Here is a 25,934-nt window from a genome sequence, read left to right on the forward strand (position 1 = left end):
AATTTAAGCCCACAACAGATAAAGAGAGATAATCATTAGAAATACTTTACACATTTTTTATTTGAATATTATGTAACAAAGTATGATTTGTGAAACAGTGAGGAGGGAAGAGTAGGATATGGTCATGTCTTAATGTCCATAGGGTTCCATATCTGGAATTTGTTGTTTTCCCTAGTGGATGTACTTATATTGTTTTAATTATGTAACTATGTCTAAAAGTATCATGTGACTAGGAGAAATAGAAAGTGACTGTGCTGATGTAGAAGAGTGATGTAACTTGTTTGAAATTCCTAACAGAGTTAAAAAAAAGTGCAGAAACTTTTTGAAAATCCATCATATATATGTGTAGGACAATTTACTCCATGGCAGCATGAGTGGGTAGTTGTGCCTACAAATACCCCACAGTGCAACATTCCAAATAGATGCCACCTGACTCTTTGCCCCACATTTCATAGCTAGGCCCTGAACAGGAGATCCTCTACTGCGATAGCGTCTCTACTCTACTGTCATCAAGGAAAGGAAATTTAAAGACATATAGGCATATTTTTCCTTTTTCTGACTATTCTATGGCAGCAAATATGGTAAATAACTAATAAAAACACAAGGATGGGTGCTAATCAATTAAAATGTATCAAAATTTTAATACAAAATGACCAAAATGTAACGGTGTCAATGCATATGCTTAAAGATAGGAGGACAGGAAATGAACATTGAGGCAAATATAGGGTCAGGTGGTATTACCTGGTGGGCTGCCCTATGGTCATTAGGAAATGCCCCAGTCATCCGGAAATAATGGACCTGATTGATCAAAGCTTTCCAAGACTGGAGAATACTATGTAATAATTACCCTATACTATTTTTACACAATACAGTATTTAAATGAATATGTAAGAACAGAATATAGTTCTAAACACTATAACAGTATTTCACACATGCCTGACCCCAGGTCAATATACAAAGCGCATTGTTACGATGGCAGCTGATAGGAGGCTTTAAAGCAGTGGTCGCCAAACAGTGGTCTGTGAGAAAAGTTAGAAAATGTGGACATAATCTGCAATTTTTATGTTTTAATTATAATAAAACAAAAATTATATTCTAATAAATTCTTATATTCTGAATGACAATCTTCGCCTTTATATTGCACTAAATTCCCGAACTGTACTAGAGATGGAAAAACAAGAGAGGCGCAGCGTGACGTCAGTGTAGTCATAAGTTGTATACCAAACGGTACGCTTCAGTATTGTTTCGATCATTACAACAGTCACTCTGCTCTCATTTTATTTGTTTGTTTCTCAGATGATCTTTTAGGTAAGTATGACTTTAACTGTGTATTTTCTTTAACTGTTATATTTAATTACATCAAAGAGTTTCACTTTGATAATTATCATTTCTTCTTTGGTCTTAGATTCAAATGAAATAAACCCATAATGAGTGAGAAAGAGAAAATAAAAAAAAAGACAGATTCCCTGTCCCTGGGCAATGGTGGACTGCGTGCACGGCACCTCCCTGCTGTGCACGCGCCCTACGAGTCACAGACAGACCATCTGTTAACTCTAAGTACACCACTGCTCTCTGAATTTTTCCTGGGTAAGAACTATTTAGTTTCTTTCTTTTGGCTGACCTTTTACTAGTTCAAAACTATATTTACTGTATGTTATTTATTCATCCTTCTACTCACAGATTTTATAACAGGGGCAGGATATACGTTTACCCCTAACCCCCATTTTTTTCTCTTTCCATTCATCCAAATCCTATATGGAATTCTCTTAAAGAATGAACAAAGCACCTTCTACTACCTTCTTTCTAGGATTTTTATTGTCATCTAGAGCCTGCAAATAACCCAACACTTATCTAACCAATTCAACTAAATTCTTTATTAACCTCTTTTTTAATTTTTTTTAACATATATAATTTACCTCTTATCAGGCACAGCTAAAAAGCTAATTCGTATTTTTTCCAAACTCATGTGAAACACACAAAAGTAAGTCAAGTCTATTTCCCTATTTTTTATACTAAACTTTTCTATTAGTTTGGATACAACTGAAAGTTTGCAGATATATCATTAATAATTAACACAGGAAAAATAATTGTTTAAATCTAACAACAAGTTATTGTTCTATATGTTTCATATAATTTATTATATAGTTAGGATTTACCTCCATACTTTCATATATTTTTATATGTTCACACTTCGATTTATTTAACCATGCCATGTCCACGCCACCACTCTAATAGTTTTTTGTGCACTCTAATGTGCTTTTGTACATTTACCTTTTCTAGAATAGTACTTCTAAAACTATACACTAATGTGGTATTTTAGTGTTCATATGTACATGTTTTTTTATATATGCTACTTATGTATTATGTAGACCCTGTGTTAAAGTATCACCCCTGAAGAAGCCAAGCAAAATGTGAAACGCGTCAGTAAATACAACATTAAAATACTGACATGGTTGTGAATATTCTGTGTAGGAACTATATGCATAGTACAGACATCCAAACCCCATGACTTTATAATGGGCCATGGATGCACTGATTTGAATGAATGTATGAAGGTTGTTTTAGTGAATACATAATTATCAGTACATTTTCAAGCCTTCAAATCCCTTCTTTCTCTGTCCCACCAGGTGAAAAAAATGGGATGGGATGCCATTAGAATGAGGAGGTTGAGAAGGGCAAGGGACAAGAACTCAAACTAACTGACAGAAAGTTTAAAGCTATCCTTACAAAATAATATTTTATTGTTTTTACTTGGAATAGGTTTCCAGTAGAGAGAATATGACAACCGTTTGTAAACAATATACAAATAATAAAAGCAAAACTTTTTCTTTTAGGTTTCTAACAGCAAATTATGTGCGATGGAAACCACAATACGTATAAACATTTCTGTCTCTAACTTCCCCTATGTGGTTTCCGGTTTTGACATCACAATATACTTATTGTCCTATTACATACAAATATCAAAACATAGCGAACAATTGTAGCCAAGCAACGCTTTACAATGCAAAGATCAATAAGAATAAATACACAAAATATTATGGGTGTAACCTATCAAGTCTTTTTTATTTTGTTTGTTTCCTTTATATTGCCTTTATATTGAGGTTGGATAGATATTTAGGGTAAGAGAACACCCGTGATTCACTGGACCTCCTACAACTTACACTGGCCGGGTCAGAACATCCTTTCCTAATTACCTTTGGAGAATAACGAGTTACCTGTAATAGATAAAGCTGGGATCATACTTACCTTCCCCCACATCTTCAGTTTTGCTAGAGGTGACCTTATGCATGCATGGACTGGAGAATCTTCACGTTTGCTTTGTCTTCCACAAAACTCTATCCTGGTTGTGTCATACTCTCTAGGTAGGTCTTTCTCTAGCTTTTGGGTGAACCCTTGAAATAACTTTCAGGTCTTCAGGGACCCCATGCTATAGTTACTATATCCACAGCTCACAGTACATTAGTGCCGTGGTCTGTGCAAAGAATGCCTCTTACATTGCTGGTTATTAGGAAGAATGTCACCCTTAGAGATAACTAAAAAGACCATTGGTGTCACTTAAAGTGACGCAAAAGGAAAGATTGCCCATTGCTCAAGGAACCCCTAGAAAACTGTGAGGAACCCTGGTTGAGAAACACTGATCTAGGTGTTGTGGTTGGAAGACAGGAGTAAGCTCGATCCCATTAAACATTATGGTTTTGTTTTTTTTACCATTAAATATGGCAGACTTTGGAAGGAAGTGGTGGACCAGCCAGCATTTTTGGACCTTCTATTTTAATATAACTTTGACTGTGTAAGATCAGATAAGATAAAAAAGGACAAATAAGGAAGAGGAATAAGGAGTTACAGCATGACGTTATCAATGGTTTCATGTGAGTTTCCTCCACATGATTCTGGGACTGGAATAATGGAATAATGTGGGAAGCGGTTAAAATAACAAGCTGACTGCACACAAGGGAAGTGGAGATAAATATAAGAAGTTGGAAACATGTGCTGTGCAGTCATATTACAAAGATCAAACTCGTGGGCTTAAATGGACCTCACTAGGATGATTCATAAATGTCTCAAACTTTTTATAGTAGGGAAGATAGGTTTTGGGACGGTGGCAGGGGTTAACATCCTCCCAATCCTCTCTTTGACTCCATTTCCCAACTAATCCTACATGGTAAATACCAAAAATAAGGAGAAGAGAGAAGGGTTTTAATACAATTCATATATATACTCATAAAACATGAAATATACATAGGTAAGAAGTTATTGTCCAGGACCCATTATAAATTCATAGGATATGGACATATCAACTTTATCAGCTTACAGTCGACATCTACTAATATCTATAAAGGTCCTGTAAGCTGACGCGTTTCACCTTTCAGGCTTCCTCGGGGTATATGGAAGACGTGGTCGCAAAATAACCGATCAGGCTGCCTGTTCTTCGAGAAAGATCTGTTCTGATGAATCGCTCCCACACCTAAAGGCATCTTCAGCAGCCTTAAAAGTCTCTTTGAGGATTTTTTTCTATAATGCTCTACAACTTCAAAGAATAAGTTTTTCTTTGAACCCCTAATCCAGAATAAATCTTTCCCTGCACCACAACAGTCTTTTGTCTTTAGGAAATTTATCTATATCAACTTTATTGCGACCAAACCTTCCACTTACCCCTGAGGAAGCCTGAAACAGGTTGGGTTACAAGACGTTTATAGTACAGGTATACATAGATGTCGACTGTATAGTTAATACGTCCACATCCCAAAAACTTTTTACCTATGTATACTTCATGTTATGTTATTCACAATATATGAATCCAAAAAAACTCCTCTTTTTTTTCTTCTCTCTTCTTATTTTTGTTATTTACAATTAATACTAGGGGGAGGTTATCCTGGAGCATATAAGGGAAATCAGGAGGCCAACAACTACAAATAATCCAACTTGTTTTTATTTACATTATGAGTTTTATTACTCTGAGTCCCCAAACAGCATTGTGTTCAAGAGTGGCGCACCCCTAATCCTAAACTGTCTCCAATAGTCCCTACACCTTTATGTCACCAATGCACACTACTTTTCTAGAAACTGAGAGAACCCCGGCTTTGGATAGCCATTAGGTAGTGTCCTTGCCAGGTGAGCAGTGATGGGTCACTCAAAGAAGTTCGGCATCTGCTTTAAACTGAACAGGAAAGAAGTTTCAGGACTTTGGTTGACCCCGTCACCCCATCTCTGCTTACCTGACATTGGCACTACCTAGGCGTTGGCTGACTGGTGAATTAAAATGGCATCTAGATTTTTTTTTTTAGTTTGGAGGAGGATATTGACTTTGGTACCTCAAAGATAAAAAAGCAGCTTTTGTTTCACTCTAAAGGACTTTCCATCACAAGATGTTTCCAGTCTAATGGCCATCATCATTCAACCCAATTACTATGAGCTCAGGTGGTCCTGGACCCACTCCAGCCTGATCAGTGAAAGCAGAATCATAAATCGTAAGCCTATCTGCCTGCTTTCTTCTCCGATTATCATAATCCTTGTCAGCATGTGATTGGCTCCTTGTATTGCTTCTTCCCCTCTCTCAGCAAGGAAAATGTTTAAAAAAGGTTTTCAAAAGGTTTAGGAATCCCCTGTAGTAGTTTCATAATTTCTTATCTAGAAGGAAAGTAAACGTGTAATTGATTTCCTTTTGTGCTTCTCTACTACTGTAAGACTAATATGGTACAACAACCTACCATGTGTTATTTGGTGATTGAAGTATCACTAAAGTAATAAGTCCTGTTAATTCTTTGCGGAGAGCTGCATATCTCCAATGCCCGTGCCCGCTGAGACTACAAATGTAACATCCTTATCAATGACACACAATACAAGGAATCTGGCACATGGAGTTTTCATTATAGGCAGGAATCTGACAATACAGCTTCTCTATTGCCCTCTAGTGTTCAGCCAGAGATAGTGGAAATGTGTGTGGCTACAATTCATGCTCTGTCCAGAATGTCTTCATTTGTAGCCATCCTGTTGAGAGCTGAGATCACACCCCAAGTTACACCCTTATCCATGAGTTAACATTATTATGTAAGGAATCATGGGACATGGAGTTTTCTTATAGACAGGTACCTGATATTACAGAACTCTGCTGCTCTCTAATATACAGACACTACAAACATGGACTTCACAAAGCAACACACAACTATATATATAAATCATTCATATATGATGATGTGCTTGTTGCTCTTCATACATCCTTAAAGTGAGGACCAGGACTTTAGATCTCATTTAAGGATTAGTGCAATTGGTGATCAACTGATCCGATCAGTATCACCATCTATAAATATAAATATCACCATCTATAAATAATAAAATCTATAAATAATAACTCCTAAAGATCATTGTGTATTCATCCTTACAAACTGGCAATCCCCAGTTACAGCAATGAGTAATAAATAGTACTGTGACTCATAGGGATCCACCTTTAAACCAGAGAATGACACTACCTCAAACATTCCCTGGTAGTAATCAATTCCCGCCATTAAGACACACCGCCCTGGAAGATTCCCATGAGGGAATATCCAATTCCCTGTTTAATAACTAGAGCCCATAATAATGTATAACTTTTACTCACAGTAAAGGAAACAACACCTTACTTACTTACTTCCCTAACTAACTACAGGAAGTATTCCTATTTCAGATTCCACTGATTGAAACCACGGAAGCCAGAAGAATTGAAAATGTTCTGTCATTTCACACGTATTACTATTATCATTTATTACTGTACAGAAAACATGTGACCTGTGAGAAGACCAAAAGTGGAGACCCCGATTAGTCATCCTTAGCCAATGTGTTGGGAATTTTTTGCTTAGTAATAAATATAAAAAACACCTTAGTGCCTACAATCTGATATATCACTTTCATTTTAATAATTCCTGGAAGTGAGCTGCTGGGGAGCCCGAATTTAGTTCAGTCTGCATTGGATATTTGGATGTAGCAGCATCCACCATATATAAATAGATACAATGGGGCCAAAGTAATATATATATATATATATATATATATAGTATCCCAAAAGTCACTATACACTTTCTTTTTTCTATTTTGTTCCAGATATCATTCAGAGAGATTTGAGACCATCAGCATATGACAACTTGGGCTTTTCAGTTTTTGTAAGCGTATCATTCCCTTTACCATGGCTCGTATCACAAGGTTAAGTCATGCGTTGTATTTTTTTGCCTACATAAACAATACAGGATGCCATATGATAATTCCTCAGCCCTATTCTTTTCATATATATCTTTAGTTGTATAGTATAGGAATAAAATGTGCATAATTAAAGTTGATTATTCCTGCACTGTTAGGGATTCACCTTCAATTTCTGTCCTGCTGACACCAGAAAGTAAACAGAAAATCTGTATCAGGGATACATTTGCAGTCCGAGCTTTTAGAAATGTTGTTAAATCTTTGTTGCTTGAGACAATTACTTATAACCTGGTAAAAACTAGTGATCCCCATAGTATAAAGAGAGCACAAATCTTTATTCTCTGAGCAGGGTGCCTACCACTCATGCTTCCCTGTCCATAGAATGAACAATGCTGTCTATAAGACTCTCATTCATTCTACTGTCCCTAGAAATGATCCAGCAACAATCAATGAGCTCTTCACACAGCATAAAAGAGGAGCAAACATAAAACAATAAACATCAGTTGATAAGAAGCAGAGCTGAACTTTTACCTTTATGAACATATCACGTCAGAGGTTTATTTACAGTGCAATGTTCTATTTAGGGAACCCACGCAACTGCTGGAAATAATGCTTTACATTCCATGACATCATACAAGTACTTCTGTGTGGTAGTACAAATAATATTATTGGTAGTATTGCTGTTGCTATTATTGCAGTCATATTATTATTATGTGACAGCAGAGGAAAACATTAGAATTTAGTGTTCTCCCCGGCTTCTTTTAGTTGGGCGCACCCCCTGGCACTTTTCAGTATCCACCCGGCTGTTTGTGGTTACTGATGAGTTGGGTCACAATTCAGGGGTTTTCACCCACCAAAAATTTCTTCCTTTCCAGCTTAAAAAAATTTCTGGGTTGAACGCTGCAATTGCTTGAAACGTGTTACTCTTATGTATTACTTTCTATGACATCATACAGGTCCTTCTGTATCATCAGCCAAATATTATTCTTAAAAACTTGGTAAAGTTTTTATTATTATTCTTGTGGTATTATCATTATTAATATTGTTTAAATATTTGAATTTGAATATTTTTATTGTTCTTCCCCATATGTGGCACTATAAGAAAGCATCACAATTGCTCAAAACGTGTGTGTGCATGTGTGTTTATTTTTGTGTATTGGTTTTCATTACATCACACTGGTCCCTTCTGTATGGTAATGCAAAAGTTGGTGGTAGTTTCAGGATTATTTTATATCCTGACAGTATTATTATTTAATATTGTCATCATTTACATTATTTTTTTTTATTTTCTATAAATTTTTTTTATATTTATTATTATTATTATTATTATTATTAATAATATTAATTAATATAATATCTTTATTATGGTGTAGTATATTCGTAACTATTATAGTAGTGATATTGTCATTATTGTTGTTATTTGCTGTTATTTAAATATGATATTTTTTATTTTATATATATATATATATATATATATATTATAAAATTAAATATAATAACATTTTTACTATTATTATGCTGTAGTATTATTAGTAGTAATGCTATATGTAGTGTAGTAATGCTATGTAGTAGTAATGATATTTAATCTTTATATATCTTTATTATGAATCTTTATTTATGCAGCTTCATCATTATTATAATGTATTTTGTTGTTTCGAATATTTTAAATATTAAAATTACATACAAATTAGTACTATTACTATTATAATACAATACAATAATATTAACAGAAGTAAAATATTATTATTATGATAACATTATTTATAATAGTAATATTTCAAACTGAAGGTTACAATAATATTATTGTGGTAATTATTATGTTTTACCTTATGGTAATGATTGGTATATTATTGTTTTAGTGGTATAAATATTGTGAATATTATTATCTTTTATGTTGCTATTATTCTTTGTTATTATTCATGTCATGTAAGTGGCAATTATTCCACTGTACCCATTACTCTATTGTACTTATAATTTAACCTAGCTATGAAAATATTAGATTTATAGGACAACCATACCAAGTTAAAATATCTTTCTTTCTCATACCTCGGTTCTTTTCTCATTACCTTGCGACCCCTTTTAAAAAATAACACTTTTTTCTAATAACACAAACTTTATTACATTTACAACGTATTAACACTCATGTCAACCATACAATTCCATTATATAATATTATATCATAATAAATGGCATTCTTTTTTTAAAAAGTATATATTTTATTTTTATTTTTTATAAAAGTATATATTTTTTAATTTAACTTTCACCTTCTATTAGACTATATTACTATGTAATATGCTTATCTTATAGTACTGGTATGGTTTTCCTAATACCCCTGAGGAAGCCCAAGAGGTGAAACGCGCTGGGTTTAGAGACCTCCCTTTTGATTTATATAATCTTCACTCCAATTACAATTAGGAGCCCTATGTCTGGTTGTTATGATCTCGTACACTATTGGTGTGTTAGTAAGAGATGGAGTGTGACTTATTTATGTCTTAATAATGGCATAATTTCAGCAAATGATTGTCGTAGGCATATATAATTGTATCACAATCCCTGTATACGTTTTCTGTCTCTGACCTTCTCTTGTAGAATGTCTGCAGTCTCTGGACAACCCCTGCTGCAGTCTCTGACCATTTCCTGGCCTGTGGCCATTGAGACAATTTGGGTTTGTCATGTAATACATAGGAGAACAACAAACAAAATGTAAGTGTATATTGATTTTCAGTTGTAAAAATATTTGAAAATGTAAATAGAATTTTTTTAAAACATTTGTGAAATTGTATCAAATGTAACTTTTGGGTTCTCTAGATCTCCTGAAGAATCGGACTGAGATTTTGCGAAATGCGTAGAGAACAATATACCCACTAGAGTTCCCTATAAAACTGGAGTTACATACCTATTTGGTGATAAGCTTTTATGCTGTGCTTTTTAAATTCGAGTTATTAAATACTATTGTTTAACATGTGATGTTTTATTAATTAAATTGTTCCAATTTGTATTCATGATTAGGGATGAGTGAGGGAGAATTTAATTCTCGATAACTCGATCTTGCGGCAAATTCGGCCGTTCTCGCTTACCGAATTTTAGGCGAGGACGGCCAGGGTAAAATTTGCCCTAACAAGATCGAATTTGAAATTTGAAATTTAAAAAAAAAAATACTCCGCTACTTAGAACAGTGAGTGAGTGAATGCGGCCACGGCAGATCTCTCACTGAGAGGAGGATTATCACGGTTGCAATCATAAATGCAGCCTCGATAATCCTCCTCTCAGTGAGATTCCCGGGCCCTCACTCTGACCTGTAGTGCCTGGGCATCGCTCACTGACAGGAGGATTCCCATGGCTGTATTTATGAATGCAACCGTGGTAATCCTCCTATGGTGATATCCAATGGTTTCACAAAATTTTGCCGAAATTTTGCAGAACCATTGGAACTTCGAGGCATTCTCGCTCATCTCTATTCATGATTGACATCGTTCATTACTGCCTATAAAGTCCCATGTTTCTTGGTTGTTTTTGTATTTTAATCATGAAATCATGAAATAACTGTTCAAGTTAAAGTGGACCTAAACTAAATTTTTTTTACTTCAAATAAAAAGGAAGACAACACTTTTCTGTAAAGTAAAATTTCTTTTTTTTTAGGGGGGGTTAAAACCCTTTTTATTATAAAAAAAAGGTGAATTTCCACCCCTTTTGTCTTTATAGCCGGTGATAATGGCAGAATAGTCAGTGCAGAGCCTCTCGGGAAACTCACATCACGCATCCCAGGAGGCTTCTGGCTGCTCCTTCTGCACATTGGCATGCACAGAAGAAGCTTTTTCTTCAACGGGGGAAAAAATGCTCAGTGCAAGATCACATGCTCAGTGCAAGATCAGGTGACATAAGCAAGAAGCAAGAATACAAAAAAGATGGCGGCACCCGGCGGATAACAGGGTGGCGCCGGACCCAATCAAGGAAAGCTCAGGAGGGGTCGAGGGATCTGCAAAAGTGAAGATGATTTTCTTTTTAGTTTAGTTCTTCTTTATTTGCAATGTATCTGGAAATAATAATGTTATTACATTTCTGAAGGGTCAGAGGAACCTGTGCTAATATGTCCCAATTAAAACCTTTAACTCCTGTCAGCTTTCTAACCCTTTTGTTTATTCCTTCTTTCATTTATAATTTGATTTTCATCTGCTAAAAAGAAAACATTTTACTTTTTCACTTGTGTCATGTTCACACGGCTTTGCAATTGCCCTGTAAAGTTTAGTAGTACCAATTTCCTATTTTTACTCATTCCTACTCCTTTAACATGTCCCTAACCGTTTTCTGTGAAATAACATTTACTATGTATGATCCTTTGGGGAATATAGGGGTCACACCTAGGACCCCTGTAACTAATATAACATTACTGCTTTAGATAGTAAATTCTAGCATGGCACTTAGGTGCTGATTGTTTTTATTTATCTTTTTTTATAAATAACGACGTCATATAATAAAACGTCATAAACATAATAGTATCATGGGTGCGCTAAGGTATTTGTGTTGCCAAGCAACAAATTAACATGGCAACAACCAATAATAACATTATGTAACAACAATTGTTTGGCTCTACCTTGTGGCCATCTTCACAAACTGCAATTTCTTCAACCGTCTTTTTTTACTTATTGAGCTTATTTGTTATTAACTTCATGTTTGATCTCACAATTTGCTTTTTCGTCTGGCATTTCTGTGAACTTGTCCAGCTTCAAATAAGTGAACCTCAATGCGGTTTCTGAGAGCCAGGTGCTAAGGTATACTGCCTGTTGGGTATCTTAACAACCAGATCTGGTGTGATGGTTACATTGCCAGCCACTTGATTGGCATTGTGAATATTGGTTGGCAAGCTGGTTGGCTAGATACACACTTGGCAGCCATTTCATTGGGTAATGGATGCCAGGGGACGCTAATGTAAAAATGTATAAATATATTTCTATATTCTTTACTATCATTAAAATTGGATCAACTATGGTGGATCCCTATTTAATGTACAGCACTGCATAATATGTTGGCGCTATAAAAAATCCTGTTTATTAATAATAAAAATAATAATAATAATAATAATAAGACTACAAAGGAACGTGCCAACATCCAGTGCTCACAGATAGCTTGTTGTTGGCAGGAAGCCAATCCAGAACAAGAATATTCATTGCCAGAGCACATGCATTTATATAGGGAGGGACAGGACAGTCGTGGGATGTGAAGAGGGTGTCCCTCCGAATCAGAGACATGATGGAGTATGAAAAGGGTCAGTCCTTCCCAGGCTGGAAAATTTGGAAGGTATGAAGAGGGACAATTCCTCCAAATCGAGGACAGTTGGGAGGTATAAAGAAGGACAGTCCCTCTAAATCAGGGACAGTCTTTAACTATCATTAAAACTGGGTCAGCTACGGTGGGAAACTACAAGAGGCTGTGCCAACATCCATTGCTCAGACATAGTCTGGTGCTGGCAGGAAGCTACTCCAATATAAGAATATGCATTGCCGGAGCCCATACATTTAGTTGGGGGACAGTTGGGGGATATAAAGAGGGACAGTTCCTCTAAATTGGAGACAGTTGAGGGATGAAATGGGACAATACCTACAAATCTGGGACCATTAGGAGGTATGAGGAGGGCAGTTCCTCCAAATCAGGGACAGTTTGGGGTTACGACACCAAGTTAGGAGTATAAAGTGGAGCAATTCCTCCAAATCAGTGACAATTGGATGGTATGAAGAGGAACAGTCCCTCCAAGGTAGCACACAATAATATTGCGACCCAAGACATTTTGCAACCCAAGTATCTGAATGACTGAACTCTTTAGTAGCTGCCAAGATTCTTCACTGTACCTGGCCAGATTGCTGTGTAGTTTTCATTAAAAAAAACCATACTGACTCCAAATCTTTTATTGGGCAGGATTTCCAAGAAACTTTGGAACATTTTCAGAAAAAATCAGGAACTGTATACAATAAGGCGAGATACCAACCATACAAAAAATGAATTTACATACACAAATTATATAAAGCATGCGTCATACTTCTTGTTGTTGGGCTTCATATTTGTTTGAGATGTGTTTTGTACTATTTCCCCCACCATGGCAGGGGTACCTGCTCAGAATCTTTTAGCAGCCCAGGAGCCTCCAATGTGAACTTATTCTAACACTCTGTTTCTGATTTCTCAGAAATGCTTTTCAAATGTATCCAAAACACTCACCTGTACGTGTGATACAATGAATTGGCCAAATCACAAGGTGCCATTATTCTATCCCTGTGCCACCATGCAGATTTGTGTAGGAGTGGGAAATAAATGTCTGTGTGCCATGTAGTATCTGCCTGGTTATAAATCATTCAAGAAATGTTTTTAGAGAGGGCGGAAAACCCAACGTCACAGTCCATGTTGGAATTGCCTTCATTGTATCTCATTGTAAGGAATGTTTCACTTAGTTTAGCTAACTTTGCCAAGTGAACAGCCTAAACTACTAAATCAACTCCAATGTATCTAAAAATTCAATAAGAACATCACAAAACCCTTTTTAAGGCTGATTTATGAAGTTTATTCTGATTTTATTTTGCCTTCTATTGTTCCTTTTTTCCCTCCTAATCAATATTCTCATAACTTTTTAAATGACATTTTTTTATTTTTCATTACATATCTTAATTTAGACCCATTGATACCATGGATAGGTATTTGCAAGGTATCCAGGTCATGGTTGGTAATAGGGGGCTGTGCATAGCAGTGGTAGCACCCACATGTGATGCTGAGTACCCATAAGGCATGAGAGCTAAACACCTCTTAATATGGCCTCGTTAATAAAGGGTTCAAAATACACCAAATTCACTGTACAGAATACTTACCCATCCAGTGGCCCATGTCTTAAAAATCTATTCACTAGCAGATACATATGTACTGCAGGTATACAATACTTCTGGGGTTTCCTCCATGCTTTGGTATGCTCCAGAAGATGAAATAAAGGTGAATGTCCTGGGAGAGAAGGTGAGCAGATGATGATTAGCAGTGGTCCTAGAAGTTGGGATACATTGAGGTCATTGAAACTAAATTGGACTCAATGGTGGTCAGTGAATGGTGACTGCCCCTCCAGGAGTCCCTTATGGTGGCTTAGAATTATGAAAGGGAATTTGGCCTGGTGACCCTGACATGACCTATAGGGTTCCATGGTGCCCATCCTGTCTGTGGCTTCTGGCGCCTGAGCCTGAGACTGCAAGGTGCTAGGAGCTCTAAAGCTGGATTCATTAATTACCATTAGGATGAAGAAGACAAAAGGAAGAGGAGGAAGAAGAAGTGGCAAAAGGAAGTGGAGGAAGAAGAAGTGGCAAAAGGAAGTGGAGGAAGAAGAAGAAGAGGCAGAAGGAAGAGGAGGAAGAAAGCAGAAGAAAGAGGATGGAGAAAAAGAAGAAGGGAGACGAGGAAAAAGATGGCAGAAGGAAAAGGAGGGAGAAGAAGAAGGAAGAGGAGGGAAGATGAAGATGATGAAGATGGCATTGGACAGTGGTGAAGGCCAACTCTCTAATGAAGCACTGCCCAGGTGGGGGATATTTGGTACAACTCTCCCACACCTTTTAGATTGTAAGCTGTTTCATGCAGGGTCCTCTTCTCCTGCTGTGTCATTGTTTGTGATGGTCTGTTATTTGCATCTTGAAAAATATTCTGTTTAATTCCAATCAATGAAAGTGCTGCCTGTTCTCCTACTATGGTGCTCTGCACCTACAGAGCTGAGTAATAGATACACCCCTTATTACAAGCATTACAACCAAATCTGCTACTAAGTGCTGACTTCTTGCTGAGTGAACTGGGGCTAACTTTAGTTCCTATTGTACTGCACATATTTAGGACTTATTTAGATTATGTATAATTCTTTACAGGTTACTTTGACCTGCTTGATTCTGTTATTGCATTTTATGTTTGCATGTTCTTCCCTTTTGTATGGGAAGAAAAGTAGTTTGGATGCAACCAGACGCCCATCAGCTCAGGCCCATAGGCACCCTCCTGTAATAGGATGTGGAGGTAAGGCTATAAACCTAACGTTTGTTATTATGCTATGAGAATGCGTAATTATTTTTATACTTATATAAGCCCCTACTACAGAACATCTCCAGACATAAGAGGGATGTTCTGTAGTTCAGCAGAGGGTAACTGGGGCAGGGCTGACATCCCTGTGTGTAATTTCCATACAGTGTTGTCAACTCAAGTTCAAACTACCGATTCCATTTTTTAATAATTTCTTTAACACAACTGTTTCAATAGGAAAATATTTTATTTAAAAAATAAAAGTCACAAGCAAAAACATATAAATGCTTTTCTCGAATTCAGTTAAAGGCCTCATCGACTTAAAAGCAATATTCAGTATTTTCCAAAGTCAACCAGCAATGGGTAATGTGCTTCTTGCATGTAACAGCAGATAACTCCTGGTGCCCGAGGGTAGTGCCAGCTGTCTTTAATGGGAATTCAAGTTGATCTGTTATGCAAATACTGACTTCAGCTTGGAAGACAATGATTGGCTCCGCCCCTACCACTTCTCTTTACTGGGCAGTTGCCATGGCTGGTCATGAAGAAAGTTTTGGTACTGGGAGATGTAAGGGTTCACCAAGGGGAAATGATTTTGCCACATGACTACCAGCACAGGATGGTACAAGAATGAAGGTATTAATTCATTTTAGGACTTTAAGGGTAAATGCTGGGGGTAGTTAAAGGTTAAGGGTCTACTGTAAAGTTAGAGTAGAGTGTATATAAAGTGCATGTAAACTCCAATGATGAATTATTAAAACAGCACCCTTGCTGAATGATAATTAAAATATTCTGTATTATTTCTATACCCATTTGGAATTAGCACTTTTTGTACCAACATGAACCCCTATGTTGGAAACTATGGCATCAATCTAATTTACCAGTAAGATTTGTCCTAATGACCAGTAATGGGGTTCCGGAGGGGAGGAGCCAAAGTGTTGACTTCATAGACAAAGTCATAACTTGCATACCAGGGCACCCAGAGTTTTTGAGCACTCTAAAGGAAAGCTGTAACTATGTGCAGGCACATGGTGTTCCTCTCTATGGGATACAATGCAGCTGCTTGGTGTTATCACAGGTACACTTCAGGCAGAAGGCCTGATTTTTTCTCCTTTGTAATTCAGTAGCACTTAGAGTTCTTGTATGTGTGTGTGTGTATATACTTTTTGGTGTTTTATATCTATCTGGAGTTCAGATCCCAACGCACCTGTAGAAACACATACCTGACTTGTCCATATTTTTTAAAGTCATTATCCCTGGGTTTGAGTGAAACATACTAAGACACAAAAATAAATTGTATGTTTAGCTGTTTTTTCTGCGCAGTGTTTGGTGAAAATGGTAAAATGTAGATTTTATTTTAAATAATATGTATTTCCTTTGACATCAGCACAAGGCACTGATATGCTACTTTAGGAGGGCATATGTAAGTCCGAATGAAACTTCACAGTTCAGCAAAAAAAAGGAGAAAAATCCTCCTATAAGAAACTCAGAATGAGTTTCATGACTCCACCCCCTTATATACAGCGCAATTCGGTTTCTTCTCTACAGGAGAGAAATGAAAATTCATACTGACACCTAGTGGCAGTCTGATGAATTTCTCGGTTGTGATTTTGCAATTTCTCCGTTGTGAATTTTTGAATTGTAAACTTTTTTTTTTTATTCAATAAAACTTCCAAATGCATTCAATAGTCTAGTGACATTTTTCACATGATGAGTTTTTTTTCCCTAATTTTTTATTTTGGGTGATTTATTAATCACATGGTCTGATCAGCTGACTAGTCACATTTGTTAGTGGTGGTTGGGTGTCAGGAACCAGCATATATAGGCTATAAATGGGAAACCCAGTCACTTTAGTCCAATCACCTGACCTAGATACCCTGGATTGGATATTCCAGTCATCTGATCCGAACATTCCAATCGCCTGGTTGAATATTTCAGCCACCTGATCAAGATAAGCCAATCATTTGAACTGGATAAACCAATAACCTGGTATAAATAATCCAATCACATGACTTTGGTAATCCAGTCACCTGATCTAAATAACCCAATCCCTTGATCTCAATATTCCAATCACCTGACCTGGATAAACCAATCACCCAACCTAGATAAACTGATCACCTGGCTAATTGAAAACATTCAGAGACATATTTGATTGTAACATGGAGTGTTTATGGAGTGTTTTGAAATCTCCACTGTATTTGTGTGGGTGGTCTGGCTTAGAAAACTTATAATGGAAACCTAATTTCTCTCGGAACAAGGATGGGAAGACCACACAACTGTCAAAGTGTCAGTGCTTGGAGCTCAAGAAACGGATGTAAAGGAAATGAAGACCTAAGAATGAAATTCGTTCATTTGCCCCCTTTGGTCTTTTCAAGTTTTTCTCTAGGCAATTGTTTTTTGTTTTTACATTTTTGGGTGGGTTGATGAAGGGTTAGGGTATATTGACACTTTCCCAATGCCATATGTTGGATCATGTTATTCACCTGTGAATCTGTTACATCTTCATGTTTGTTAAAAATAAAAAATTCTCAATATTCTGTTATCATAATTAGTGGCAGGACATGAAATATCAGGTGAAACCTCATAGAAACTATGGAAAGAAAGGAGCCAGAGAAGAGAAATCCTCCCAGCATCCCCTGCACCCTTCTTCCTTTGCTTCACTACTGATTGGTATATTAACACACAAGACAGAAATTCAATAATACCAAAAAAACAGAAAACCAGTAAAGATGTCTCCAAGAGCTACCGTATGTGGGAAATATTTACCTGTAGAAAAAGTAATACATTCATTGATTGGATCTTATAAATGCATGTTATGAACCATCTGTAAATAATGGATCCATTCCCTTAGGAATAAAATTGCCATCCGATTTTACACATCAAGCCAAGCCTAATGTTATATTTACGTATGAGAATAATCTCTACAAGTATCTCATCCTTCATTATTTATCTGTTTTCAGAGAATCATGCTAAAGTGTTAAATGGTGTTAAATGCCTTTGGTCCATTAGCGTGCATTCAACAACCACTGTCCAATTAATCAGTTCTCGGCCTGCAGGGACAGGCCAAATAGATGGGGGGCAATGGATAGGTGTACATTGGGTAGAATGTCAGGCATGGGTGTGTGTTTGGTAGAGGGTCTGGGAAAGATATGACGAGTAGAAGGTCAGACATGGGTGGGTGCTGTGTAAGGACTTGGGGATACAGGGATCAAGGATAGTTGTGTGCTGGGTAGAAAGTAAGGAATAGAAGTGTGTTCTGTAAAGGAGTTGGGGATATATATAACCTGAGTGGTAGGTTATGGAATAGTGTGTGTGCTGGGTGGGGGTCAATAGATGGGATGTGTTGGGTAGAGGGTCAGGGATAGGTGTGTGCTGGATCTGTGGTTAGAGTTGGTTCCGTGCTGGGTAAAGGGTCAGAAATAGGTGTATGTGGGGTAGGGGGTCTGTGATAGGTGTGTGTGGGATAGGTGGCAAAAAGGAAAGTTAACGGGGCACGTTGGTTACCAAAGATCTGAATGGCAAGGACGATAGAAGGACCACCTCTACCGCTACCCCTTCTTCAGGTGACATAGCACAGAATGATAATGTGGCATGTACATAGCTCCTCCATGTCACTGGCCTCAGGCGGGTAAAAAGTTGCAGCCACAAGAAATTTTAGGCTAACGATCTATGGTGTCTGGTATGCCAGTTGTTTTTCCTCATCGTTCATTGTATAAGAAAGGATGGACCTGCTGTAAGATAACACTGATGAAGAAGGAAGATGGCAGTTTGTCTTATTCTCCGATCGCCTTTCTAATATTGTCCAATCAGAGCTATTCTTTGCAGTCACATAACTGTCCCCCAGAAAAATCAAGACCGTCATTGGCTGCTATGACTTTTTTTCGCCATTTTCTCATTAATGGGAACATGAAACTGGTACAGTGCCGTCACATGGGGATAATGTTGCTGAGCATCCATAGCCACCCATCTTGTTCCTCATTACTGTACACAGAGGTAAGAAGCTCTAGGGTGCAATGTAGCAGCTCCATCTTCTGGGGTTGGAAGCAGCCAGGCTTTGGCTGATAGGAATGAAGTCTGATGGTCAGATGGGTTGCCGAGGTTTAGAGTTCAGGGCGACCTCAGCACTTTGTGATGCGTCCGTCTCTTGAATGGGGTAAGGCGGGTTGTCAGGGATTAGCAAAACTCGGGTGACTGATGTTGGGGCAATGCCCCCTGAACCTACAAAGAGATGTAAATTAATGCAGATCACATGGAAACAAATGAAAAATGAAGCAGCCTTTGAGGATGGAATAAGCTGAATTGCATAAAAAAATTGCACTGCAAACAAGGAGAGGGAGCATGTCCTACCTCTTACTGAGTGCTTATTGCTGAAAGCTCTGGTTGAATTGCATGGTCAGTGTCATGTAATATTGTAATATTAACTCCCTGCATAGCTAGAGATTGAAGCCTAATGTCTACATATCTACAGTATGTCTGCAAGGCTTTAAGCCTTATTTCCAATATGCACATGCAGTTTTCATAAACATTTTCTTACCATGGGTCTCAGGCAGAGGTTTCTAGAATAAAAAAGAAAAGAAAGCAATTTAAAAAACAGTTTTAAACTATTAAATTTTATTGTTATTTAAAGGAAAGTGTTTTACTAGATATTGTTTTTATTGAAATATGTTTATTAAGGAGAACTTGTCACCAGACCATTTATTACAACAGTAATGATCCTATACGAATATATGTGCATTATTAGGGAGGTGACAGGTGCACTTAGATACTTTGAACAAAGCAATATTATCAGAAGACTAAGTCCAGGGGCTGCAAAGTCTATACGCCAATATTAACTTTCAGCATGGGGGAACTGTTAATTTACTAATCATGCCTTCATGGGACCCCTACTATAATGACTATATCCACAGATCATAGTATATTTGCATGGTGGTCATTGGGAAGAAGGTCTCTTACATTGCTGGCCATTGGAAAGAATGTCACCCTTACAGATTCCTATAAAGATCATTGATGTCAGTTGTAACTGACCTGAAAGTCATAAGTTGATCATTGCTCAAGGAACCCCTAGCAACCTGGACTACATGAAGAAGAATCTTACCTTGACTTTCCCCATGCAACCTGGAATACAAATAATAAAAAAAAGAGTTTAAAAATAAATATTTTCAAAGCACATGGAAACAATGTAACTGGTAGAAGACTTAAAATACTTTTGAGATCTTTGAGGAACCCCTGATAAATTATATCACACTGTTTAATAATAGAACAAATACAGCATGCCTGAAACAATTGACACCCACCGACAATGCTTCCTTGTAAATAAAAATAATGAAATGAATGATTAATAATAACCAGAACTGAAATCTGTTAAACAGTGGTCTTCCAATACATTTGTGGTCAATAGAGAAATGCCCCCTTACAATGGTAGTCAGTGTAGGTAGGAGGTAAAATGCATTGCTCACAGAACCCCATGGAGGAACCCTAAGCTTCCATGGAACCCTGGTTGAGAAAGTCTGGTTCAGATACAGACAAGAGATATGTACATCTGTATATTCTCATCCAATTGCCACCATCCTTAAATTTACTCCTCAAAAGACAAAGAGAAGACAATAAATAGGACTTTATGGCAACAGATGTAAATGAAAGAAGGACTGATTGAGCTAGTTGCACAAAAGTTGTTCTAACAGTGATCCAATGTAGCAATTTAGTAAGATTTAAGAACATTTTTTAGATTACAATCAATGGAATTCAATAAATAAAATCTTAAAAAATTTTGAATAACATCCTGTTTATTATTATTGTATTGACTCCCCAAAACTCAAAGTATATGGTAGTATATAGATTTAGTTTGTAACACATAAATCCAATCCACATAACCTAATCATTCATAAAATCACACTATGTTCTATGAAATTATCTTCTTAAAACCAGAAGATTTCTATTAAAAACATTTGCACAGAATTAATAAAAGAGAGACCTTCATTTCAGACAAATCTTGTGGTTTCTGGAGGTTAGCCAAGATTTAACGACACGTTTCACAAGCAGCGTCCACTTCTTCAGGACACGATGGGCGTTTATCAATTGCTTTGGACAACCAGAAGTCTCTTTGAGAGGCATATTTTGTTATATATATTTATATATATATAATATATATTTATATATATATATATTCACATTTATACCCCTTTTCTAACCATCACCATATGACCACATAGACCCCTTAGGCATTGAATATGTGGGGGTGTGCTTGAAATGATCAGTCTCTGGAACAGAAGCCCGTTGTCCACATAGTGATAACTGTGTCTATTATGTCTTCTATTAATCCCCATAACTCCCATCTATTTTTTGCATATTCCTATTGTCTGTGGCTACAGGAAGCTTGAAAGATTTATGAGATTGTTTTCAATTTCAGTTCACATGTCGTAACATGGACACAGCATTTCTGGAAGAATTAACATGAATTTCCTGTACTTTCTGAATATGTTCTTGTCCCCAAAAAAGAAAACTAATGCAGGCACACATCTAAGGAGAGGTATCTGCAAATTTAATGACCCCCTTCCCCTCTTACCAAGCACTGTTCCTGCTCATTGTGATCCCTTTTATTTCTTCTAGAGGGCAGTATAGAGATCTATAATTTCCATATACACACAAATAATACTATTGTTGGTAAATCATGTCTCTACTCACCTAGTTTCTCCAAAATCGATTTGTTACGGTGTACGTATAACATGGTCAACACAAACATTACCATGATAACTGAAACAGCACATATAGTGGCGATGAACCAATAGGATCTCACTGTGGATAGGAGGAAAAGGAAAAAGGAGAAAACAGTTATCCATTGTGATATGGGGAAGACAATGTTGTTAAGGTGGACCTGTCACAGAAGCAAACATGACTGTCAAATATGGCAGAGAATATAGTGCAGTAAAAAGAAGAAAAATATAGGTATGAAAAAGAGCAAATCAATGGGCACAAAGAATGAAGATTTTTTTTGCCATGCTAAAACGTACGCAAAAGAAATGCAGGTAGGCTGGCTTACATTGGCATTTGATATAATGCCCCTTCAACATTGGTGGTGATCAAGTGGTCTTGTGCATTGATGGCAAGCAGAGAAAAGCCCTGTGTATAGTGGCAAGTACCCCTTTACATTGGTGAGTGATGTGATCGGGCCCCCTACATTGGAGGTTAGTGAAAAAAAGGCCCTCATAGATTGTCAAAGTAATGAAGAATGCCCGTTATATTAGTCGCCATCTTAATGGGTCCCCCTACATTGGAAGAGCATAAAAAAAAACCTTAGTGATCAATGGAAAAGTATCCCCCTTAGAATGGTGAGTGATGTAATGGGGCCCCATACATTGGAAAAATGTTCCTCATACACTGGTGGTCAATTGAAGGATGAATGCTCCTTTTAATAATTCCAAATTTGAAAAGTTACCCTAACTTTGATAGCCAAGGAAAAAGGAAATTGTAGAAAAAAGGAATTGGAAATAGAAAAGCCCCCACCTTAAATTGACTCTCTGTAAATAAAGTTGACCACAGAATTATGCAGACCCCTCAAATGGGAGGTCAACCCACCACTACATAAGGACCCCTCTGGAGAAACCTGAACTAAAATGTAATTATATTTAAAGAATGTCTATGTTAAATGCCACCCTGTAATATCCAGGTGAACCTGCAGGGGGTGATATAACACCTATTGATTGCAATCCATGGACTTTCCCACACTCTGGGAAATTCCAGGGGATTCTGGCCTTGTCCTTCACATTGTCCTTCCAGGCTTGAAAATGGATGTTATGCAATATGTTACACATCAATTGCTTTCCACAGCCTCTGGAAAGTGACGGGCACCCTCTATAGAACCCGCTGGGGTTTATTATATGAAGATGAAGGCTCCTATTATAATTATAAATAAATGGACACAAGGTCATCCAGAATCATATACAGGAGTTACGTCATGTGGGAATTTCCAGGACTTGTTGTTTGAGTCAGAAATTTACATTTAAAGGTTCAATGCAAATTTGTGGCCGGGTTGTTTACCAAAGATTTTCTGAAGAGGTGAATGTTATGGTGCAACATCCCTACAAATGCTATGGGAGATTCACTTAAGTGAATAGGGGGCATTGTAATGAAGGAAGCAACATGGGGCCATTGTAATGAAGTGATCTGTATAGGGGCATTGTAATGAAGAGAGTATTGGGGGCATTGTAATGAAGGGAGCAATAGGGGGGCATTGTAATGAAGAGATCAATATGGGGGCACCATGCTGAAGAGATCACAATAGAATGATCACCATAGGGGCACTATGATAAAAGAATCCCAATAGGGGGCATTGTAATGAAGGAATCAGTATGGGGGCATTGTAATAAAGGGAGCAATATGGAGGGGCATTGTAATGAAGGGAGCAATATGGAGGGGCATTGTAATGAAAGGAGAAATATGGAGGGGCATTGTAATGAAAGGAGCACATGGAGGGGCATTGTAATGAAGGGAGCAATATGGAGGGGCATTGTAATGAAGGGAGCACATGGAGGGGCATTGTAATGAAGGGAAGACTACGGGGATGCTATAATAAAGCAATCACTATGGGAGAACTAAATATAAAAATAAATGAAACCCAATAGGGGCAATATAATTGAGAGGTTGCTGTGGGTAACAATATAAAGAAGGGATCCCTAAAAGGCATTGGTGTGGAATGGTGGGCCAGGTTGTATACTGTGTGTCCCAATTGTATTTATTAGAGGTCCCAACATGTCGCAATCATTTAATTACATTTTTTGTTGGGGAAGTGGTTGCCCCATAGTTGATTCAAATAAAAAGTACTCCCTCCCCCATAGTACCCCCTCAATATTAAAATAAAGCCCTGGGTTTGCAAAGGAATTTGGTACACACAACAAAGTTTAGACTTCCCCTTTTTTCCAGATTGTGGGATTATAATCTCACCTGTTTGTACAGCGGTCGGAGTAATACTTGGCCCGAATGTTGGAGGTGGGATAGTAGCCTGGCGAATGAGCGTGCAGATCATACAAACCCCCAGTCCATTGTATTGGGTGCAGTTGTACCCAGTTGGGCAAACACAAACCTCCTTTTTAATGCTGGAACATTTTTCTTTTTCGATTAGGTGTGAAGCTGTTGTAAAAAAATAGCAAAAAGAAGAAAATGAGCCAAAACGTTACCCCATTTATACCAGCAGTGATGCCCAATGCAGTCCCAACACAAGAACCAAGCAATTTCCTGGTTCTTGTGCTGGGAGTGCATTGGTCAACACAAGTGGTGTAAAGTGGTCCTAATGGACCCTTGTAAGTAAATCTGTATCCCAAACTGTTTTTTTATCCTCTGTCAAGTAGTTTTCGCCATCTGTGTTCCACTGGGGAGATCTTCCACCTACTATTGATCCCAACACAACAGGAAGCCAGAAGGACCCTGGACCCATCTTCACCCAACAGAGGCCCCCAAATCGCTTTGAAGGGGAGCTATAAGGTCAACTGTTTGCTACGTCCGGCACTGATTAGATTAGCTCTCTACCTGGGGGCAATTGTAACATTTTGGATTTCTGTCCCACTGAGAATTGTCCCACCTGGGCAAACAGATTTGGAGACACGGGCAGATATAAAAACTTCATAGGGATTCTAACCATTCCCTGGCCAATCCAACCCTCAAGAGTTTTACTTTTAGAATTTTTAGAGTCAATTTAAAAATATTTCACCCAACTGTCTCCCAAGATTCACATACTTTCATAAAGGATTCAACGTAAAAATGTGAAAGATTGTAAAATATTTACTGATTATAGGAAGTTGGCCAACCAATGATGCGCTTCTCATTGACTACCCGTTGGAAGAACCAGGACCTTCTAATCTCAGTTAAGCTGAACACACAGTTCATTTATCATTTAACAAATTAGGTAAAGACTTACGGCAACCCTGGCATCGTCTGCAGGTTTTAGCATAGTTCCAATTGGCTGCAAATTTTCCTTCTTCGCATGGCTGGCACTGGGTGTCAAAGGTGGCATTGCATTCTTTCTTCATATATGTACCTGATTGGAGAGATCGAAAAACATGATTTGTTTAAAGCTGAATGAAGATCTCACATCTCAATATAGTCCTGTAATAGAACTAATAAAAATAATAATATAATAATAAAATTAAAGATCAGAAAGGGATTCCATCATTAAAGTTCAGCTACAAACGAAAGATAATTGGGAAGATCCAAATGTCTTCATTGGTGTCTGTGACCCTATCAGGGAGTTGTGGTCACTTTTTGATTGGAAGAAGTGAGCCAATTATCTCCAAAGAGGATAAATAAAATACAAACAACAAAAAATAAAATATGGAACAGTTAGAACAATGGGGGTCAAATTAAAATGACAGAGGGTGAAGTGTGATGCCTTAAACCTCAAGAGATTTGTACGTTAGCATTTTTGTGCATTTCATAAAGTTGGACCACATTCAGAGGAAGGAAGGAAGGAATGGGGTGTAAGACACAGCGATAATCAGAAAGAACATTTTGTACATGGTGCTGCAATATACGTGATTGGCTGCAATAATATCCCCACATTGGTGTGATTGGCTGCAATAATATCCCCACATTGGTGTGATTGGCTGCAATAATACCCCCACACTGGTGTGATTGGCTGCAATAATACTCCCACATTGGTCTGATTGGCTGCAATAATACTCCAATTTCCCCCACCTACTAGATTGTAAGCTCTTCGGGGCAGGGTCCTCTCCTCCTGTATCACTGTCTGTATTAGTCTGTCA

General features: G+C 37.4%; 1 protein-coding gene and 1 long non-coding RNA gene across 5 annotated transcripts in view; one reads left to right on the plus strand and one right to left on the minus strand.

Annotated features, from left to right (window-relative positions):
- Positions 1-127: 127 nt before the first annotated feature.
- The window catches only part of LOC140339578 (uncharacterized), a 51,424-nt gene continuing 25,617 nt past the window's right edge, over positions 128-25,934 (plus strand). For 2 of the 3 annotated variants that reach the window (XR_011922482.1, XR_011922481.1), the window contains exon 1: positions 128-1,587. This is a non-coding gene — a long non-coding RNA (uncharacterized lncRNA). Of the gene's footprint in view, positions 1,588-1,926; positions 1,982-9,756; positions 10,987-25,934 lie in introns of those variants that run through there. The other variant, XR_011922483.1, reaches the window with a different exon arrangement.
- The window catches only part of LOC140339576 (CD27 antigen-like), a 32,347-nt gene continuing 19,464 nt past the window's right edge, over positions 13,052-25,934 (minus strand). For both annotated transcript variants that reach the window (XM_072424340.1, XM_072424339.1), the window contains 6 exons: positions 25,091-25,210; positions 24,121-24,306; positions 21,865-21,975; positions 20,279-20,298; positions 19,718-19,739; positions 13,052-19,401 (listed from right to left, as the gene is read on the minus strand). In XM_072424340.1, coding sequence (XP_072280441.1) covers positions 19,265-19,401; positions 19,718-19,739; positions 20,279-20,298; positions 21,865-21,975; positions 24,121-24,306; positions 25,091-25,202 — 588 coding nt within the window. In that variant the 5' untranslated portion in view covers positions 25,203-25,210 and the 3' untranslated portion in view covers positions 13,052-19,264. The remainder of the gene's footprint in view (positions 19,402-19,717; positions 19,740-20,278; positions 20,299-21,864; positions 21,976-24,120; positions 24,307-25,090; positions 25,211-25,934) is intronic.

The sequence above is a fragment of the Pyxicephalus adspersus genome, chromosome 10 (assembly GCF_032062135.1).
Source record: "Pyxicephalus adspersus chromosome 10, UCB_Pads_2.0, whole genome shotgun sequence".
NCBI classification, from domain to species: domain Eukaryota; kingdom Metazoa; phylum Chordata; class Amphibia; order Anura; family Pyxicephalidae; genus Pyxicephalus; species Pyxicephalus adspersus.